This window comes from Penicilliopsis zonata (genome assembly GCF_001890105.1).
Source record: "Penicilliopsis zonata CBS 506.65 unplaced genomic scaffold ASPZOscaffold_1, whole genome shotgun sequence".
Classification (NCBI taxonomy): domain Eukaryota; kingdom Fungi; phylum Ascomycota; class Eurotiomycetes; order Eurotiales; family Aspergillaceae; genus Penicilliopsis; species Penicilliopsis zonata.
The window spans coordinates 710,067-729,922 of record NW_019208911.1 but is presented as its reverse complement, the minus strand read 5'-3'; the positions used below and the strand labels follow the sequence as shown (position 1 = coordinate 729,922).

The window sequence follows — 19,856 nt, the reverse complement described above, 5'->3', positions numbered from 1 at the left end:
GAGCTTGCCGCTGTGTCTTTCCCCAGATGCGTCATTATTATTCTCCCGAATCAGCCAGGCAGGTGATCGCGCTGGGCAGAAGGCCAATCACCGGCATATGTCGGCACAGAAGGAGCCTGGACAAGTTCTTTTTTGGGTATCGTGATTGCCGGTTCTTCAGGGATGTGTACCCCCGTACATGGGAAGCGATCTTTGAGACGCGAGGATCACGAGACAGAGAGTGGACACACACACACACAAACACACACACATGCGAAGACACGAGCCAATGGTACGGAGAGTTGGATCCGTGGGTTGCCGTGCAAAGGGCGACACAGAGAAAGCGAGAAGCGTCTGGACAGGATTGTTGTTCTTCGTGGTAACTCCGATATCAAGGGATCGACGTAAGGTTGCGTGACAACCAGGCCTTGCAGTGGCCAATGGAGAAAGCCTGCACTCCAGTCGGCATCCCGCGGAAAGACATGGCGTTGGCAGCTTGTCGCCAAGTTGCCATTGGATATGCAGTCCATCAATGCTAACCGAAAAACCAAAACACCCGGGTGGGTTGTCGCATCGGCCGCTGCCAACAACGATATGGACGGACGGGCAAGACTTTGCCTCTCAGTACAACCTGGTTTATCGATCTGTTATCGTCATGCTGGAGTGTTGCTTTCTTGAGGGATGAAAATCTAATTTCATTCAAATTCTTGAGCCCAACGCCTGCAGAACACCGTTATGCCGTAGGGCGCCGATTATCCTCACAAGTGCGAGCTTGAGCTCTGACCACCACGATCTGCGGCGATCCTCCTAGTCGGTCGATCAGATGACATGAGTGAGGGTGAGGTGAGGACTTCTCTTTGGCATCCCTAGCATGGAAGATCGTATCCGAGCTTGAACCATGTTTATGCCGGGGCCCACACCTGGCCCGTCATATTCCCATATTCAGCATTGCATTGCTATTCCATGATTTCGATACCCAACAACGTGATTCTAGCCTCTGATCCATCCGGCGCCACAGTGATATTGGTAATGTGTCTAGATCCCGGTGCTATACGCATATTGCCGGCTTGCTTGCGAGCAGCTAGGAGAAGTCAGAGAGAGAGCGAGTCACGAGTCTTGAGTCACAAAGTGAGCCCACCAAGCGGATGTCCAGGGTATCCTCTTCTCCCATGACGCAATGCTTGAAGGAAGAAGAAGCCCGCACCGTATGAGTAGCTTTCTGTAAGGACAATTCCGGTTTCCGAATATGCCCCAGCAAGGGTTGCCCACTCGTTAGCTCGAGCTTATTCTGATGCTTTGCTGTGTCTACCCACGGCATAAACTCGGAAGTTTGTCGGCCTTCGTAAGGTAGTACCAGATCGATGTGTATTTGCCCTGGAGAAGACTCAATAATAATGATTAGCAAGGGTAGTCACGTTGCAAGATCAGAAATCAAAGGCATTGATCTCAACGCTTTGGTTTTCCGTCATTTCACCTGGAAGGGTGGTACTCGTAGCAAGAGGATGTTTTTGGCAATTGAATAGTCTTGGTATAGAGTTCAAGACAGGGTTTTTGGACCTGTTGATCGTGATCGACGGTCTTAAATGATAGTCTCCAGATGAAAGAGTGTTAAACAAGTGGTAAACAAACGAATATTTTTCCCTCAGGAGGTGGACAAAAGGAGGATGGCAGCTGACCAGGCGTTTCTAGCCTCAGGCAGCAAAAAACACCACCGTTCGAGCCATGTGGTTGGCAAGGAATATATGAGGAGGAAATGAATAGTTAAATGTCCTGTTACGCCTCGCTCTAATAGAGTAATCATTATTCCTTCGATAGATGTAGGTACAAACAGAGCCCTGACGCCGCCCTTTTGATTCCAGGTATAAATCCACACACCACAGGCACCAAGCTAAGACGCAATTTGTTCTGATGACATGAGACTTGAGACGGTTGGTCGATGACATGCTCAGAATGAAGAGATATTGCCGAGGTCATGTTCCTGGTTATAGGTTAGCAGAGGCAGGAAGACGAAAGTGGAGAGAAGGAATTGTACCTTGATATAGTCGCTGCCTTTCTCCAAGTATTCCTCTCGCGTGACGGAGGACTTGGCATAGTCAACAGTCGACGCCCACTGGGCGGCACCTTTCCAGGCGTCTAAGATCGGGTCGGCTGCCCGGCGAACGGCCAGCTTGGCCTCGAGAGGCAGGAAGCCTCGGAATTCGTTACGGAAACGTTCGTCGAAGCCCTGGAAGACGGTGTTACCACCGGCCAGGAACACGTCTTTCAGCAGGCTCTGTCGGTCTGTCGGATTCGAGAAGCGCTGGTTGACAATGTCCGCGGCCACCTCGAGGAGGCCGGCCTGGTCGATGCCCGCGATGGACGGCTGGAAGACCACCTCAGGGACCCGGATGCGCTCGACATTCAGATGGATTTGATGGGCCTCGCGCTGGCTCTCGGGATCGAAGGGCCACGGCCCGCGCAGAAATGCGTGGACAAGGCTCTTGGTCCAGTCGGACTGCGCAGCCAGGGTGTGGTTCTCTGTAAACTCAGGGTCGTACTCGAGGAGCTCCTTCTCGACAGAGTTCAGCATGCCGCCCAGGTCTTCCTCTTCTTCATCATCGCTTTGTTCCCCGACTGCCACGGTGCGGTACACTCCCCAGTCTTCATCGTTGGCGCCGAAGTTGTCATCGTCACCGCCTCTCCTGCGCTTCTTGGGGCCGTCAGCGGCGAGGTTGGCCAGCGTCTTCATGCGCATCTGGCTCGCTAGCGACTTGCGGTTGCCCAGGTCGGCTTTGAGCCTTTCCTTTTCTTTGATGCGTTGCATCAGGTTCTAATTTATTATCATGTCAGATACAAGACTCCTGATCGACATCCTTCGTTACATTGGGGCAGCTTACCTGGCGGGCGACTCGTCTTTCGGCAACCCAGGCCTCGAAGTCGTTCTCTCGCTTTTCACGGTCTAGACGCTCCTCCTCCTCACGGCGCGCCTTTTCTCGTATTTTCTCCTCCTTTGCGCGCTGCCGAGCCTCGATGTTCGACTTCATCAAGCGTTGGTGGCGCTTTTCCTTGAGCGTGGCTTCATCGAGCTCTTCGTCGGGAATATCCAACAGGGGGAATGACATATCTTCAGCGGGCTCCTCCGTCTCCTCAACCCCAAGATCTTTGTTTCTTGATCGTTTGATTGAGCGTTCAAGGTCTCGGATCACTCTGTCGAGATGTGCTTCGTCCTTGAGGTCATCGGCTTCCAGAATCCGGCGGACTTCCTTTTTCGATTCAGTAGCGAGGCCACGCTGTAGATCCTTCCAATATTCGAGTTCCTGCTCTTTTTTCATGAGCTTCTCGAGTCGCATCTTCGCGGCCTGTTCCTGTAAACGCCGACCACTCTCTTTCTTCCTCTCAGCAATGCGCGCCAGCTCTTCCTCCGTCTTCTCAGGCACGATGTGCTCTGTGAATGGGTATTGAACCACCCTATCACGATCCTCCAGGCCTGTCCAGTCCAGATACGTGCTTAGCTCCTTGTCGTACTCCGTTGAGACATAACAGTGCTGGTGTAAGAGGCCCTCCATCTGGCTCTCGGTCATCTTGACAGGAAATGTGGGGTACTTCAACCTCATCAGCTTCAGCAAATACTCCGAGGCTTGCATGCCTCCCCAGTTCAGCCGTGAGCAGCTTGTCAACAGTGCCTTGTTGTTAAGGACTGGTATCACGTGTGTAGACGTATGCGATGATGAAACGACCAAGCCGCTCGTCCCGCGGTTATAGCGATAGGAAAACAGTGAGTCAATACCGTACGCGACCGACGGCGCCGAGTAGCACTCAAACAAGATCTCGTTCATCACTATAGCGAGCTGTCAGAACCGGCTTCTTGCACATCCTCTCAAATCTTTGAATCAACCACCTACTTCGCCTTGGATAGCTCAAGTTTGCAATAGGCTCAGTCATGATAATCGGCCGATCCACGCCACCATTGGCTCCATCCACCCCGAGCTTGATGAACAGGTAGTCCAATACACCCTCCATCACGTCCCAGTTCCCGACCACGCTGGTGCCCGGATCAAAGGCATACCGCAGCTGACCTCGCGTGGTCGCATCGACGTAGGCGTCGTAGCCGATGAATTGGCAGGCTTTGTTTAATTTTCGGTCACGAAACCGGCTCATCACAGGGGGGAGGACAAAACGCGGTGACGTGTCGAAAGACCAGCCCGCCTTGACTGTATGCGAACCTAGAAACGACCTTGTTAGTTATCACGGACGCATATTTACAATAAATACTAGTAGAGCAGCCACTCACCATTGTCAATGACGATAGCGTTGTTGCCGCTCCTCGACTTGCTCTCCTCGTACCCTTCCGGCTGCGGCGGATGGAATCCCTTGAACGGGTGATCCTGGACGGTGTAGAGCTCTGGAGGAGGCTTCGGACCAGCTTTATCTGAAGCATCGATTGCGAAACGTCCCGGAAGGATCGTCTGCACAGAGGTAATGGTCATGGTGGTCGTCTCGAGCTACCGTGGAAGGGAACTTTACTCAGGAGCTTTCGGAGGACGAAGTCGTTCACCGCATCGCACTCAGTGCAAGCGTTTCCGCGGAGCAAGACAGACGAGCGAGGCGTCCGCGCAAGGCACGCAGATTCTCTTCGTTACTGTTTGGATTGGAATAAATGGACGACAGCTGCGAGACTGCGAGACAGAAGTCCAGACGGCGGCGTTGAGACTTCCCGGGCTATGGAAGCATGTCGCGGCGCGCCAAGAGTTCTCTCTTTAAGGGACCGATATGGAACGCCACTAAAAACTACGAAGCAGGGCAGTCTTTTCAAACAGTTTTATATGGATTGGTAGTACTAAGAAGCTAGAAATAAATGGTATTTGCCGGTCTGTACATCTATCTGGTTCATATCGTCGTCTCATAGGGGGGAAAAAGAAGATAACCGCTCCGTCTACTTACGACGGCTCCTTCAGATTCTCCGTAGCTACAGCTTGTCTCAGCAAACGGTCCACGCAACACGGTATAAGTATCGGGAACATACCTTCCAGATGAAAGAGAACATTGGACTGGTAGTTCTTGAACATCTGTGCAACAAGTTCCACATTCATGTTCTGGATGTTGACCTCCTAGACGCAAGTCACTACCCTGTCCGACTTGAAACCAGGGGATACAACTAGAAGAGTATTTTACCTGGAGACCTTTGTTCATCGCCATGACAGATTCATTAAGTTTCTCCTGGTAATCATAGAGGTATTAGTGGTGTCAAAATGGTGACGTTGGTCTGTCTGGCTGCCAACATACAACGTTGTTGATGATTCGAGAGAGCAGAAGGTTCTGCTGGTGTTCATGAGGGCTCTCCTATATGGAATCAATATTTCCCTAAACCCAGAAGAATCCTTAGGATGTAACTCACCATTTTGCCTGTCTGTACAGAGCTTGTTCGTGCTGTCGTTTGTTTGTTTGTTGCTCACCTCAAGATGCGGGACAAACGCATGTGTCACGTGAACTCGCTCCTTGGAAGTTGGATCGTGGATGCTTCCGACGCCTTGAGATCTTCCGGTCTGTTGTCGGCCGTCACGCACTTTGTCTATTTGGAAGGGCTTAATTCCAAGTGATTTCTCTTATAATTCATCAGGGTTGATCAGAATCTGCGTGTCTACTACGCTGAAACGGATTGCTGAAGTCCTCAACGCGCAACGACTGTCTCCAGTACCATACTATCCATCACCTGTCCTTTGAGGCCCTGGTTTTGCCTGTGGTTTGAGATAGCTATAATCCCAGAATCGCCATGGCTCCTGCGACTCCTGCAAATGATGATTCCCATCAGGAGCTTTTGAATAGTCTCGATATTGCACATGTTCCTCGCCCCTTCCGCAACCCGAGCTGGAGGCCGTCGCAGCGTCGCAACAAGAACGTCAAGCAGCTCCTCTCCGAATCCTCACGCAAGGAAGCGTCTGTGATGGCGACGCAGGCCAACTCGGGCGCAACGACTCCTTTTCCCGCCGCGACATCTGCCACTACCGACGGGTCGCAGACCCCGACAGAAGATGCCTCGAGAGTGCCCAACATCGCCCAAGCGGCCCAGAACCTTTCGACACTGGTGCTGGAGAAGAATGCGCGAGCCATGTTCCCATCGGGACCAGCCGTCACGTACACAAATATCGAGTCAGCCCCTTCGCTGCACCCCTCGCACCAGAAACACTACTGTGACCTGACCGGGTTGCCGGCGCCGTATACGGATCCCAAGACCAGATTACGCTACCATAACCGGGAAGTCTTTGGCGTAGTGCGAACGCTGGGACAAGGTGTTGCAGAGAGCTATCTAGAAGCGAGGGGAGCCCATGTCGTGTTGAAATAAGGAGTGGCAGTCATTACAGAGACATAGACGCCATATACTTCAAAAAGACGGGATTCCAAAACACCGTGAGTTTGTCACAGCGATTATCGGGATAATCAAGGTATCTAAACATACTAATCTCGGGCAGTACAGACTTCATACAGACTACAGAATGTCAGGTCAACACAGTCAAGCTCTTCCACCCCCCTGCCCCTCTCGAGACAGGTTCAGGAAAGCGCTCCGGCTTATTCGTGGCCTTTGTAAGAATTGATCTTCGCCTTGTGCTCGAGGCACTGGACTAGTACCGACACCCCATTATCAAGGGCATCAGTTACAGCAGCTCAGAGCTGCTGTCGCCGCGGCGGAGGCATCGTGCCTGGGTAGATCTCCATACGTGTCGTTTTCTTCGACATGAAAATGATAATTTATGAAGGGCAGGATTGGAATAGATCAATGCATATCATTTCAGCATCGAGTACTCGGTGATTTTCAACCCATAATTCGGTCAAACCATCCCAAGCATCCTCCCTGTAATGTGTTCAACAGTTTTTGGTGATGAAATTCCGAAAGTGCGCGTTTGTAGGAGGCCACCAGACCGCCCACCGCAACCGGCTAGCCCTTCCCCAACCGGGATCCTCGACGTGGCAGAATCGTGAGTTTTGGTCGCTTCATGTCGATCACTGGAAGAATAATCCTTTGGCCCAACCCGTGTTTATTCTACTCCGTGCCTGTTCTTGCCGATTGATTCGTAATAACTTGAAGATTTCACAGGTTTGTCTTGGCAGTAACGGTCTCTATATATCTTTTCTATTATCTCTATCTCCGATCGTACTCAATCGACGCCCGACGCGCCCGACGCGAAGATGCCGACCATGTGGCTTTCAGACAACCAGAGTGAGTCTTCGAGGAGAGTTGTATAAATCTTATTGAATAATGCTAATTCCTACAGAGATCGGAATGATCTTCTGCTCTGCCGGTATGTGACAGGCACGTGCAGCTGTTACGACTCGATGCCGACTCTCCCCCGAACACAAAAACATACTGATGAGGGTGTGCAGGTGGACTGTTCTTGTTCGGTGGTGTGCTCATGTTCTTTGACCGGTCTCTGTATGTGGATTCTTCTACTCGAGCTGCAAACTGCCCTGCTAACCTGATCTTAGACTCGCCATGGGAAATGTAAGCCGTGCGCGTTTGGCAACCTATACAAGACCCTTACTGATCATAGGAACCCCTTAGATCCTCTTCCTGATCGGCCTGACCCTCATAATCGGCGTACAAAAGACCTTCGCCTTCTTCTCCCGCCGCCAGAAACTCAAGGGTACCGCCGCCTTCGCGGCGGGGATAATGCTCATCATCTTGCGCTGGCCGCTCACAGGGTTCCTCATCGAGCTATACGGCCTGTTTATCCTCTTCGGCGACTTCCTCGTCACCATCGGCCAGTTCGCGAACAATATCCCCGTCGTCGGGCCGTATATCAAGCAGGCGTTGGAGACATTGGCTGGAGGGAGATCCAATGCTGAGCTGCCGGTTTAACCTGCACCAGCATGTTCAATATCATCTGCATGTGCCTGAATAAGAGAAAAGAAAGACTCATATCTTGGCCTCGATGATGTGCTATGATGAGATGCATGATTGAAGCGGATCAAAAACTTGCTTGCTACCTATATTCGATAGACGGCCTCTGTTCTATACTTTATTTGTAATTACTAATCTTCTTTTGGACTACCAGTCAACCCTTGTTGAAGACTAGCCACGGCGTTGTCTTATTATTGAATAGATGATATTCTGCATTCACTGTCTCCTAATACTGCAGTAAGGGATAAATACATTGCTAGTTAATATTACAGACTAGAGTCCTTTCAAGAGAATCATTTAACAGAGTGCTACTATCTACGAGTTGAAGACACAGAATATAAAACATCAACGAATGGAGCCTCCATCAGACTCGAAAGAGAGGAAACGCCTCTCCTTTTTTCAACAATAAAGAGAAGCTTTCGTAGATTTGTTCAGATCGAATGTGTGTTGGCCTCCATCCCCTTAGTTCTTGTTGACGTAGTCGACGAGGTTCTCCAGTACAATGGCAGCGGTGGGAGTCTGCGCAGTCTCGGTATGGTGGGCGACGAAGACGCACGACTTGGACTTGACGAGGACGATGCCTTCCTTGCCCTGTAGTATATCCGATTAGCATCCTTTATCCAAGACCTTGGACAAACACTCCCTCATTACCTTCTTGCCGTAGAGACTGCGCTCGTCAGCCTTAATGGCGAAGAACTTCTCTCCTCCGATCGTGATACCGTGGGCGAAGGCGTTGGAGGGGGTCTTGTAAAGTTCTCGGATGGACTCGATCTCCTTGTCGGTGATCTATTTTACGAAGGGGTGTGGGTATTAGGTCTGGCTCATAGCGACTGATTGGGAGGGGGGGGAGGCCACAGCAAATGCGTACAGTGTAACCAGGCGTGCCAGCTTCCACCTTGGCGATATCGTAACTCAGAACAGCAGCCTTATCGAACTGCCCTGAGCCCATGATGCTAGAATGATGACGGTTCTATCAGCCTCGCGGTGCACACCGAGGAGGGGTTGGAAACGGGTGTTTTCGGTCGTACCTCGAGTCAACGTAGGCTGGTGGCGTTTAACCATGTTAGCAATGTAATTAGAGGAACGACAGAGAGTATGCCGGCGAGAAAAATATCTATCTCGACAGCCAGGACTTACGTTGCCAGGCACTCATGATGATGATGGTGGGGTGAACGGTCTGTAAGTAAACAAATCGTCAGCGGGGACGGTCGGGAGACTCTGGGAGGTCAAGACACGCGACGACGGCCAGGGAACCCGACGATGCAGGGGAAGATGCGGTTGCAGGAGACAGATCACACGTACAAACGACGGGATTTATCGACCAAGGAGACTAGAGGTAGGGAAACAGGAAGAAACGTGTGGTGGGAGAGGGAGAGAAAGCAATAGCAAGTTTAGGTCCGTTCAAGGTGGGGTGGGCTGCGCTGGCAGCGACAGAGAGACTGAGAGAGCACGGAATGCCCCGCCATCTGCCATAGACTTAATAGCAATACTTATACCACCAACAACAGCTATACCTAGGCAGCATCTACCAGCCATATCTACACGGAAACCAGTGGCTATGTATTTCCTGTCGACAGTTTGAGAACCGAAGAGCCTTATTTCTGATGCCTAATTCGAAGAATTGGGATGCCTGAGAGGAGTTCGTCTGGGCAAGGAGCCTCAGCAGTTGCTGGATAGGTAGACTGGACAGAAGAGTCTCGAGGAGATCGGGAGCTAGGGAAGAATAACGAGGGAGCCTGGAGGAGCAGACTGCTGCATAACAACACACTGTCTACCTGGGATTCGTCTGGTGGTTGTGCAGACGAAAGCGATGCTCCCTCACTGCCTCTTGACCCGTCACGGGCACGTTTAGGTGCCTTGCTGCACTTGACACAGCTGCCAGGTATCAGACGGTCAGACGCCTTTGGATCACCAGCAGACTCATTGATAGGAGTTAAAGGGTCTTGCAGCTGCTACGCTGAGCCCCAAAGGCGTGACGACGTCGGTCTGAACGGACTTTGAGAGCAAAAGACGGTGAGAGGGCGCTCGAGGCACCCAACTTAAGAGACCGTCTTTGCCTTGTTGAGCTAATCCGGATAGCTAACTATCTCTTGGCACAGATGATTTTACGAACTAAATGGACTCTAGAGTCTGGTAGGCCTGTGGAGTGGGGAATCGGCCACTTTGCACGGTTCAAGCTGGGCGATTAATATTAAGGAGGGCATCCGCCGACGGATCAGACGCAGCAACTACGGCCGAACAAATGTCTGGCGATGGAGAAATCGGAGAACAACGCACCCATTCCATCGAGGACTTGTGCGCGCGGAAATGTCGACAAGTGATGTTCCAGTAATAATCCATACCGCATAGTTAATCTCTATGACACCGGGATCCCTGGTCCATGGCTTCGAGGGGGAACCCTGGCAGCCCAGCCTAGGGTGAAACCAGCTAAGCAGCCATCGACGCCGCATAATGTCCGCAACGCCTCTCAGGATACTGCCCTCGTGGGTAATTTCCCGACAAAGACCCTTATTCGCGCGCCTGGAAATAAGCATCTCACCTGGGGCAGCCATAATCTATTTCCCGTGTGCGGTATGCTGCTGACTTGCAGCTGCTTGATTGGCATCATCGTGTCTTTTGCACGCGCTGATTTGATTGCATGCTGCACTTAGTGGCCATGAAGCGTCCATCTAACGACCTGAATGGCTGACAATACGGCTGGGCGTGTTGAAACTGAATTGTTTGGAGCTATCTACTAACTACTGAATCTGATCTGACTGTCCCCTGTACCATGGATGTCTCTCCTGTCGTTTCATTTACGGGGGTACTTGCAAATTAATTGCTCCACCACAATGGGCTGCTAGCTGGCTACCTGACATGATGCCATTCTCTTCCCTTTGCTGCTGAAACCTTTTTCTTTCCTTCTCCTTTCCCCTAGCACACTCTCTTGCATTATCTTTGGCTTTAGGTCTTCAGGAAGGCCGTCCATTCGTTTCTAATATGATATTTTGAGATCCTGGTATCTCAGCCTCATTCGTTCCCTTTTCTTTTGCCCTTACCCTCCCTCATTTTCTCCTTTGCTCTGTTCTAGTACCTTCGTATAATCAATCATATTTCAGTCTGATCACCGATTCTATATTTCAAAAGAGATGGCACGAGGTATCTTCGCAGGGAAAGCTCGGGTGCCGCAGCCGACGGATTTGATATCGCAACCAGTCATTACCTATACCGACGCCCTGCCGCGAAAGGATCTTCTGGCTATTGAACATGCCTCCGAACAAATGCCCCCGCGGAGGACTGCGCAATGGGATTTCCAGCGACCGGGGACTCCAGATAGACGCAACCTTCCCCCAAAATTCCAGAACATTGGCACCGGGTTTAATTTCGAAGTGAATGAACCCCACTCTCCAGCTACCCTGTCACCAAGAATGGCTGATAGTCAGGTGGGTGGGATTGGTGTCGCGCTGGGAAGCCCGACCTTGGTTGATGTCCAGCAAATACACGCTCTTTCTCATGAACAATCTAGCCCTGCCTCTCCAGCTGCCAGCGGACAAGAGGCACGAAACAACTATCCCACCCGAAAATCAAGCAAGTGGAGGAAGATCGGAGGCCTGTTCAGAGCGAAGAACGCCTTGGCACCGGTGCCCAAACCTCCATTCTACCAAGTCCGAACCGGTGAACCACACATACAGAACATGTCTGTATCGACCGGTATCCAATCTCGCACCGAGCTTCCCCCCGGTTTCCAGTCACCACAGAGACAGCTCGCCGGCATACCATCGAAGCAAAGTATAGTCCCTATAAACGGGGCGGAAACGGAGTGGCCAAGCCCCAAACCCAAACAGCCAGAGCATCGTGATGATGGGTTTAAAATCAATGTTCAAGATATGTCTAACAAACCAGAGCCCCGTGTGCCTGCTCCAGGACAACAGGCAAACAAACCCGGGCTGCTGTTATCAGTTGATATCCCTAGGGTGGAAATGGAGCGATATAGTGTTATGTTTAGCGGCCTGTTGGACAGGCAAAAGTCGCCCCTTGTGACGAGGCGCAGCATGACCCTCGAAGATGTGACTATCGGCAAGGCAGAGGTAAAGACTGATAGAAAAGGTGCGCGAAATGATGATGCTAATGCGATTATCTAGCTGCCATTGCCATCGCCAGAGCTTACTCGCCAGCCATTCCAGCGGCGAGCCACATCACCGACACCCAATCTCACCTTGTTCCCAACACCACCGACAGTCAGCAAACCTTCAAAGATATTAGGCTCGCAGAACATCCCGCACGGCCCGGATCTGCTACAGCAGAGAATGCGAGCAGCTTCTGCAAGGCAACCACAAGCCTGTCCAAACAACAAAAGCTATGATGACCTCTCGATCAAGGTCCCCAGCCATTCGGTCAATATGCGCATCTCGCATAAACCACAGCGCTCGGAAGCATCCATACGATCCGTTGCTTCTAGTCATTCCGGACAAGACGAGCAAGCCCTGGTCGATAAGCTGAAGAAAATCAAACCATACGTCGATACACATAATGAACCTGATTGGGAAATGGTGACTAGAGAGAGGCCTGGCAGGACACCACAGACGCGGCCTTCCGGCCCGCGCCTCAAGCTAATTACCGAAGATCTGCCCCCGGTGCCACCGACATCCCAGCTCTCTACACATTCAGTATCGCCACTTGATGCAGTACAGGGCAAGGTTGACCGAATCATGATGGGCTCCCGACCGCGCACAGCATCTGTGGGCACACCCACCACCCAGAGAAGGATGATGGAACACATGGTGGCCTCCCCGACAGCGATATCTCCAGCTGATTGGGAAACGCAAGAGCGCGTCAACCAGCTCCTTGGCCCCGCGGTGGTTCGACCTTCCGCCTCGCATGTGGACCAGGAAGTACGAAACAGGGTCGGCCAGATCATGGGCCCCAGCTTGACGTGGCCCCCGCCGTTGAATCGACCTCAAACCGCCGCCACTGTTCGATCCCCCCAGCAGCCGGACTCGTTCTCCGACTACGAATCCCAGCTCATAAAATCGCATCGAATTGGCGAAAGCCCGACAACAGATCGGTCAAGGTCAAGAGGATCTCCTGCGTGCTCAACGCGCCTCCCCTTCAGCGACGATGACAACGACGACAGCGCCGCACCGGAGGAGGAGGAGCAGCAGCAGCATCACGATCCCGTCCCCAAGATCGAGGTGTCCATTGCCCGCTCCATCTCCGTGTCCCGAGGCAAAAAGAAACAGATCGTCGTAGGCCAGCGTGCCGACCGTCTGCATGACAATGAGCGGCTCGTCACCCGCTCCATCACCGCGCCCAAGGCTTTGGACGTCCAGTACGGCCATCGTCACCAGCGGTCGCAGGATGCGCGTATCGAGACGATCTCCACGGCTAGCACGTGTCCTTCGCCTGTGATACCTCCGGAGGATCGGTTTGCGAGCAATGGAATTGCTGTTTAATACCATTCCTTCAGTTGATAATCGGTCTTTTTCTGTTATTTTTTCAACCACCCATTTATTCTGTCGTTGACGACATGGCATTGCATACATATAATTCCTGTTATCTAGATTCTACCTCCTGCCTCAACATCCCCTGGTCACTTTTTTTTTTTCTTTTCATTCCCATGTTGCCGGCAATAGGCGTGTGGAAGCGTTCATGATTACATAGCGGGGCTTTGTTGATCAACTGGTCTAGAAATACATGTATTGAATGTATCCCCTGGGTTACTAGTATCTCTTTACAGATGCGAACACAATAAATGATAGGCGGAGCTGTATCTCATGGTAGAGTTCAAGGCTCTTGATTTGATGGCTATACGTTAGATTTTGCAAGCCTCAGATCGAAGACAACACTCAATAACCGACTAAGCCTTGTCAGGAACGCTCGATTCCGCAGTCTGCGTCTCCGGTAGCAGAGAGATACCGGCGATGCTCCATTCCATGCCTACGTACGCGTCGCTTACAACTCGCACATTCACTCGCTTCGTCACATCAAAAGACGTAGATAAACCCTCCGGAAACCTGAGTGACGATCGGACTGACAAATTGCCGTGCTTGGGGTTCCGGTTCCTATTGATTCTATCGGCGGAAGGCCATGACAGACGCTTCAAGGCGAGGAGGTCTCCATCAGACCCGTCGGGGTTTGAACTGCTGACGAGCAGGAAATAACCTTCCGTCTGTGGTTTAGGGAACTTGGGTGCGTAGATGCGGTATTCGGGGTTGGTAGGGGGGTTCCTGCGTGTCAAGGTGACCGTGAGTCCCTTGGATGAGACCTCAGACACATCAATGGACACCTGGGGTAGCTGGGAGGTTGCCTTGGTGAACTGCGCGGATGTGGCGGGTGGGAGATGCAGTTTTTTCGTTATAGAGGACAGAGAAGAGGCTGGAAGGGATGCAAGCGCTACCAGGGAGTCTGGCACCCCGCGAGGCTTTTCTTCGTCAATGGCAACGCCGGGAAGGATGGAGAGTGGGTGATCTTCAGGCCACCGGGCGGATTTGATGCATTGCAGTAGAGTCACGAACTTCCAGCAGGCGGACAGATAGCCCAGCTCGGCCATCACGTCGATGGACGCCTGGAGAATACGGATACCTTGGTCGAGAACAGAGATTTGATCACCAACATAATCGGAAATGGGCAGATCGATCCGTGACATATAAGCCTGTAACAGGAGGAATGACTTCACGTGCGGATCCCAGAGGGGTAGATTACCCATCGGCTCCACGGAAAGAGGGAGATTTCGTGCTAGTTCAGCATTGATCAGATCTTCGTTGTGACGAACCGGTAGTTCGTCGAACTCAGTTGCAGAGCACATCCAGCTCAGCACGTCGTGGAACGAAGGGTCTCGTTTGGCGTGGGTCATGAGGTATCGGATCGTCTTGTGAGACAGATAGTAGTAACTCATGATCTTGCCAAAGGGGGTCGGGTCGACTTCACCCGTGGCAGAATCGAGGAGTATACAAGATGATTCGGCCAGTTCACCGAGTGACTTGTCCACCAAGTCGATCATGAAATCCTGCGCGATTGCCTGTGCAGCCATGGTATTGTGTTCTTCAGCAGAGATCTCGAGACCGTAGTACGATGGGTTCTTGTGTATTCTGCGGAAAAAGAACGTCCAGGTCAAGTAATCCAGAGCATCCTGCTTGGTGCCGATGGTGCCCGCAGAGACTTCAGCGCCCAAATGGTTGTCAAGAACCTTGTGCAAGGTTGACTCCACCGGGAATCCAGTGTGGAGAAAATGCTTATAGAACGCTTTCTTTGAATCTTGTGTGAAGATGCGCGCAACACCAGAAGTGTCAAACTGTGGACGGCCAGCACGACCTAGCATCTGGAGAACATCTGTCAAGTCCATGTCGCGATATCCTTCGATCTTGGCGTCAAAAAACTGCGTGCCTTTCACCACAACCAGATGGGCTGGAAGGTTAACTCCCCATGCAAGGGTGCTGGTAGCCACCAGGATCTGGATCTTGTTGTTGGCAAAGAGCTCTTCAGAGAGTTGTCGGTCAGACTCGACCAGACCGGCGTGATGCAGACCGATACCAAAACTAAGAGCCTCGCGCAGTGCATCATCTTTGACTCTCGCAAGGTTCAACTGGAGATCGTCCTCAGACATGTGCACAAATCGCCGCGGGTTATCTTCCATGCCACAGTAGTTAATTAGATCCTTAGCCGTTAACCGAGTTTGTCGTCGAGAGGCCACAAAGACAATGACCGGTTTCTCTGGGGAGTGATTCTTGATAGCAAGGAAGGTCGGTCTGTTCATGGATTGCATGAGTGGGCAGAAGCCACGCTGTTCAGGGAAGCCGTCGATGTAGGTCTCGAGAGGAACCGGGCGCACAGAATGGCGGAAATTATAGAGGCCCTCCTTGACTCCCAACCAATTAGCCAGATCGGTAGCATTTGCACAAGCAGTCGACATGCCCATCAAGCGGACCGAGCCCTTGGATTGCGAGGCAATATAGTTCATACGCGAGACGATGATTTCCAGAATAGGCCCTCTGTCACCGCCCAACAGATGGATTTCATCGATAATGACCAAGCTGACTTTGCGCACGTAATCTCTGGTCTGCCAGCTACGAGAAATACCGTCCCATTTCTCGGGTGTAGTGATAATAATATCAGCGTCTCGGATCGTTCGAGTATCAGGGGTGTTGTCGCCAGTTAACTCGACCAATCTCAGCCCCATGGCTGCGGTGAGGCGCTTCCGCCAATCTTGAACACGTTCACGCACAAGGGCTTTCATGGGAGCAATGTAGACCACCTTGGACCCGGGCCTTTCTCTGAAAGCCCACCACATGGCAAGCTCTGCAGCGACTGTTTTGCCACTACCAGTCGGTGACCCAAGGAGAACATTTGCGGACGTGTGGTAAAGCAAATGAAATATTTGCGTCTGCATAGGGTTGAAGAATTGGAAGCGTTGGCTATAGATCTCTTCGAGAATTGGATTCTTCAGAGCAGAAATCGGGAGCGGTTGAAGATTGAGCAAGTCGGTGAATACGCTCTCTGTATCGGGCCGGATGAGATGCTGGAAGGAGATGGGAGTTACTGTCTCCGCACCTAACCAGCGATCGGAAATAGCACGAACGTAAATCTGGCTGGGGAGTGGATCAGACAATGGGATTGTGAAGTTGAGTTCGTGGTCATCATATAGCTTCCTTCGGCTGAGAATGAAGTACTCGTGATGGTATATCTCCGAAGTCTCCGAGTTCTCGACCCAGATCCAATATGATTCCGAGGCACCGTGGTGTCGATCATTCCAGCTGAATTCGGGGTAGAGAGACAGGCGCACCCGCAGCACATCCCGATTCAAGGGTGCAATTTCAGCTTCCACGCTCAGTGTTGGAAAGTTGTCGAGAAGCTTTGTCAAGACCTTCCCCATGCGATGATTATGAACAAGTTGGCCGATCTCTGCCGGCTCCATATCCCTCATCGACTCGATTGAAGACGAAGGTAGCTTTTCATCCAAATTTTTCAGAATCGGCTGGGGCAAATCAAACTGACGGAATGGGTGGTCAAAGGGCCACATTTGCTTCTCAATGGACTTGCAGAGTGACAACAGAACCAGACACTGGTAGCCCCAGCGACGATTCAAAGCGATCATAAACAGGGCGCGACATATGCGGGCAGCATTCTGCGCCACATAGCCGGTGTCAGAGACAAGGGTAAAATCTTCAATCCTCGCACGGGAGATATAAGACTGAAGCAGAATGTTGGTTTTAACGTGAGGCGAGTCATTCTCACCATCAAGTTCTGTCTGCACGGACTCTTCGCGCAACCTATCTAGCTCCTTGGACTCACTGTCTCGAGACTGGATGTTGTCGAATTCGCCACTCATGCTGATCATTTTCAACATGTCAGCTTCGCCTGCTCGGGGGCGCATCATCTCGTTGAATATCTCAATGCTGGTCTGAAGGACGTAATACTGGCTTGCAATTCTCCCCACATCCTTGGCCTTCAGGTCCTCTGTCTTCTCATTGAAGATGATCATCTGGCTCTTCTGCAACACTCGAGCAGCCTGGATGACCAGCTGGCGCCGTCTCTGTACCAGCATTGGATCGTCTCGAAGTTCGGCGTATTCAATACCATAGTGCCGTGGCTCCCGTTTCATACGTACGAATAGGTAAGAATACCCTAGCCATTGTACTGCCTCGGAAACAGAGGTAACGGTTCCAAGGGAAATTTCGGCGTTCAAGTTATCTACCAGTTTGCTGGAGAAACGAGACTCGATAGGTTGCTGCGAAGTCACCGCGGAAAGATAGTGATTGAGCTTGTCATGCGTGGTGCAGATGAAGCCAATACCAGTATCCTGGAACTGTGGACGGCCCGCACGGCCAAAAATTTGAAGCACGTCAAGAATTCCCAGGTCCACGAATTTACCTTCCTGTGGGTTGTACAACTGAGTTCCCTTGATGACAACGGCAGCCGCCGGTAAGTTGACACCCCATGCGAGAGTAGCGGTACAGCATAGAACCTTGATCAGGCCGTTGGAGAACATTCGCTCCATCAGGTTCCGATCACTTCGGGTCATGCCAGCATGATGGGTACCAAAACCGCTGGTAAATAGATCTCTCAATTCACGAGCACGAGATTGCTTCATGTCTCTCAAGGCATTCGAGTAGTCTTCGTGCTCATGACAGCTGAACAGGGCTTCACAGCCATTCTCGGCAGCCATCTGGCGTAACATTCGTGCTGTCTGGACAGTATCCTTGCGAGAGTGGACGAATACCATAACCTGGTGACCGCATTCGAGCATGTCCCGTACCTTCTCGAATGCAACAACATCTAGGTTTTCACGGGACTTTTTCGACCCTGGCGTTCCCTTGACTCCAATAAAGTGTTGCTCGAGGGGCACAGGTCGGAAGGAAGCGTCGAAAAAGAACAGACCCGCCATCTTGTTAACTTTCAGAAAGTCGGCAACGTCAATGTAATTCGGCAAGGTAGCGGAGAGTCCTACGATCCGGATGAGGGACTGTGTGCTTTCAACCTGGCGTTGGGTTCTAGCCACCAAAGACTCAATAACGGCACCACGTTCGTCGTGAAGCATATGTACTTCATCAATGATCAGAAGGCGCACTTTCTGTACGAGTTCGGTATCACCAGTGCTCTTGCGAGTGACCACGTCCCATTTTTCAGGAGTGGTGACAATGATCTGTGTTTCAATAATCTCTCGTTTCGTCAACTGCATATCACCGGTCAGCTCGCGCACCTGGATACCGAGCCAGGTGAGTCGTTTCCCAAGTTTCTCCGTGACCTCTGCTGCCAACGCTTTCATAGGAGCGACGTAGACAATCTTGAAATCATCCACTTGAACCGCAAACTCCGTCGCGTCTGGTTCTTCCAGAGGATTTGGAATGGTGTTTTTGCCGATCGCGTTCAGTACGGTCAACATGGCAGCGTCCGTCTTACCTGCACCAGTAGGTGCACACACCAACATGTTTTCATTAGTCTTGTAGGCGACATCGTACAGCAAGCTCTGCATCCGATTCAGTGTCTTGTACCCCTTGAAGGTTCCGCGGCATAGACCATCGAGACTGGAAATTTCGACTAATTTCTGATTTGCAGCCAAAGACCCCACGCGTGCGGCAGGCACTTCAACCTCAGTGTAGTTTTTCTCCTCAATCTGCTTGCTTCCTAGAGGCAGCCCATACTTCTTTCCCCCAAGAGCGAGCGTGTTGCGAGATTCATGAGACTTGAAAACATGTGGGTACACAGGCTCTGCCCTTGTCTGAGCTGGTAAAAGGGGAGCGTGCTTATGGTCAAAGTCTTGCTGTCGCAGAGCCCTTTCCCGTTCCGCTCGAGTCTGAAGCTTCCCCATCATCAGGCCATCGGTTTGTGCTTCGGTAGAAACCATACGGTTTGTGAGAATTTCTTGTCGATGGCTAATCAATTCAATCACCAGGTCCAGGTCATCGAAGCCGACAATCTCCGCCAGGGACATCTGAAGCTCATCGTCACCGCTATCAGCCGCCAGCGCCGCGGTAATCTGTTGTGAAAGCTCTGTGCCGTTAATCCCCGGCTTACTAGCCGCTAGAATTTGGCATCTTTCTTCGAGCCAGGCTTGACCATAATCAAGACTGGCAGCAGGAGGGAGGGGTACGCCGTGGATATCATCGAGGTCATCACTTGTGTCATCCTCGTCGGAACTGATGATATCCCAGATATCATCCACCGACCCAGGTGACAAATATTCATCGTCGAGATCCAGCTCAAGGTCGCTACCATACAAGGGCTGCACTGCGGGGTCCTTGGAGAGCTTCAGCTCCTCCAGGGCTTGCCGCATGGTCGCCAGTTGAGTCAACCATTGCAGCTCAGCCGGTGTGCTTCTTTCCATGTTGTATGAAAGTATGCAGTATGAATTTTGAAATGCTTTTTGCGAATTTATGCCTTGATCGAGGGATATTCAACCCGTTCGTTGCTCAGCTTTGTATGTAGTTGTTGCCTGGAAATCCAAACAACGTCAAGATCCAAGCCCAGTTAGCTTATCGGGAGGAAGCCTAATTCGGTTTGTAGGGCATGTTTGTAGGGCTCATATTAT

At 51.5% G+C, this 19,856-nt stretch overlaps 7 protein-coding genes across 7 annotated transcripts; 3 read left to right on the top strand and 4 right to left on the bottom strand.

Moving 5' to 3' along the window:
* Positions 1-1,924: 1,924 nt before the first annotated feature.
* Positions 1,925-4,445, bottom strand: ASPZODRAFT_148150 (hypothetical protein; the record flags this gene model as incomplete). The annotated part of the gene is made up of 5 exons (XM_022725339.1): positions 1,925-1,957; positions 2,012-2,788; positions 2,856-3,796; positions 3,861-4,181; positions 4,250-4,445. 5 exons carry the CDS (start codon positions 4,443-4,445, stop codon positions 1,925-1,927), a joined length of 2,268 nt encoding a protein of 755 aa, XP_022585221.1.
* Positions 4,446-4,618: 173 nt separating this feature from the next.
* On the bottom strand, positions 4,619-5,484 carry ASPZODRAFT_238538 (hypothetical protein). The gene is made up of 5 exons (XM_022727948.1): positions 5,354-5,484; positions 5,242-5,298; positions 5,131-5,175; positions 4,982-5,066; positions 4,619-4,924 (listed from the first exon to the last, which is right to left on the bottom strand). The coding sequence occupies exons 1-5, from the start codon at positions 5,354-5,356 to the stop codon at positions 4,896-4,898; spliced, it is 219 nt and encodes a 72-aa protein (XP_022585220.1). The 5' UTR covers positions 5,357-5,484; the 3' UTR covers positions 4,619-4,895.
* Positions 5,485-5,728: 244 nt separating this feature from the next.
* On the top strand, positions 5,729-6,298 carry ASPZODRAFT_56384 (hypothetical protein; the record flags this gene model as incomplete). The annotated part of the gene is made up of 1 exon (XM_022728607.1): positions 5,729-6,298. The coding sequence occupies one exon, from the start codon at positions 5,729-5,731 to the stop codon at positions 6,296-6,298; it is 570 nt and encodes a 189-aa protein (XP_022585219.1).
* A 770-nt stretch (positions 6,299-7,068) lies between these two features.
* ASPZODRAFT_126637 (hypothetical protein) lies at positions 7,069-8,136 on the top strand. The gene is made up of 4 exons (XM_022721538.1): positions 7,069-7,171; positions 7,227-7,384; positions 7,438-7,453; positions 7,514-8,136. The coding sequence occupies exons 2-4, from the start codon at positions 7,365-7,367 to the stop codon at positions 7,808-7,810; spliced, it is 333 nt and encodes a 110-aa protein (XP_022585218.1). The 5' UTR covers positions 7,069-7,171; positions 7,227-7,364; the 3' UTR covers positions 7,811-8,136.
* A 130-nt stretch (positions 8,137-8,266) lies between these two features.
* On the bottom strand, positions 8,267-9,179 carry ASPZODRAFT_126633 (hypothetical protein). The gene is made up of 6 exons (XM_022721537.1): positions 9,155-9,179; positions 8,990-9,029; positions 8,881-8,896; positions 8,721-8,805; positions 8,504-8,638; positions 8,267-8,443 (listed from the first exon to the last, which is right to left on the bottom strand). Exons 2-6 carry the CDS (start codon positions 9,003-9,005, stop codon positions 8,315-8,317), a joined length of 381 nt encoding a protein of 126 aa, XP_022585217.1. The 5' UTR covers positions 9,006-9,029; positions 9,155-9,179; the 3' UTR covers positions 8,267-8,314.
* Positions 9,180-10,980: 1,801 nt separating this feature from the next.
* Positions 10,981-13,284, top strand: ASPZODRAFT_11561 (hypothetical protein; the record flags this gene model as incomplete). Its single annotated transcript, XM_022721114.1, has 2 exons — positions 10,981-11,919; positions 11,974-13,284. 2 exons carry the CDS (start codon positions 10,981-10,983, stop codon positions 13,282-13,284), a joined length of 2,250 nt encoding a protein of 749 aa, XP_022585216.1.
* Positions 13,285-13,447: 163 nt separating this feature from the next.
* ASPZODRAFT_126630 (hypothetical protein) lies at positions 13,448-19,748 on the bottom strand. Its single transcript, XM_022721536.1, has one exon. The coding sequence runs from the start codon at positions 19,650-19,652 to the stop codon at positions 13,689-13,691; it is 5,964 nt and encodes a 1,987-aa protein (XP_022585215.1). The 5' UTR covers positions 19,653-19,748; the 3' UTR covers positions 13,448-13,688.
* Positions 19,749-19,856: the final 108 nt, after the last annotated feature.

Coding starts and splice junctions, on each gene's coding strand:
- ASPZODRAFT_238538 (XM_022727948.1), bottom strand. Junction 5,067..5,130: donor CGATGAACAAAGGTCTCCAG/GTAAAATACTCT, acceptor ACTTGCGTCTAG/GAGGTCAACATCCAGAACAT. Junction 4,925..4,981: donor TGTTCTCTTTCATCTGGAAG/GTATGTTCCCGA, acceptor GACAAGCTGTAG/CTACGGAGAATCTGAAGGAG.
- ASPZODRAFT_126637 (XM_022721538.1), top strand. CDS start 7,365: ATGTTCTTTGACCGGTCTCT.
- ASPZODRAFT_126630 (XM_022721536.1), bottom strand. CDS start 19,652: ATGGAAAGAAGCACACCGGCTGAGCTGCAATGGTTGACTCAACTGGCG.
- ASPZODRAFT_126633 (XM_022721537.1), bottom strand. Junction 8,639..8,720: donor CTGGCACGCCTGGTTACACT/GTACGCATTTGC, acceptor TTCGTAAAATAG/ATCACCGACAAGGAGATCGA. Junction 8,444..8,503: donor GCAGTCTCTACGGCAAGAAG/GTAATGAGGGAG, acceptor GATATACTACAG/GGCAAGGAAGGCATCGTCCT.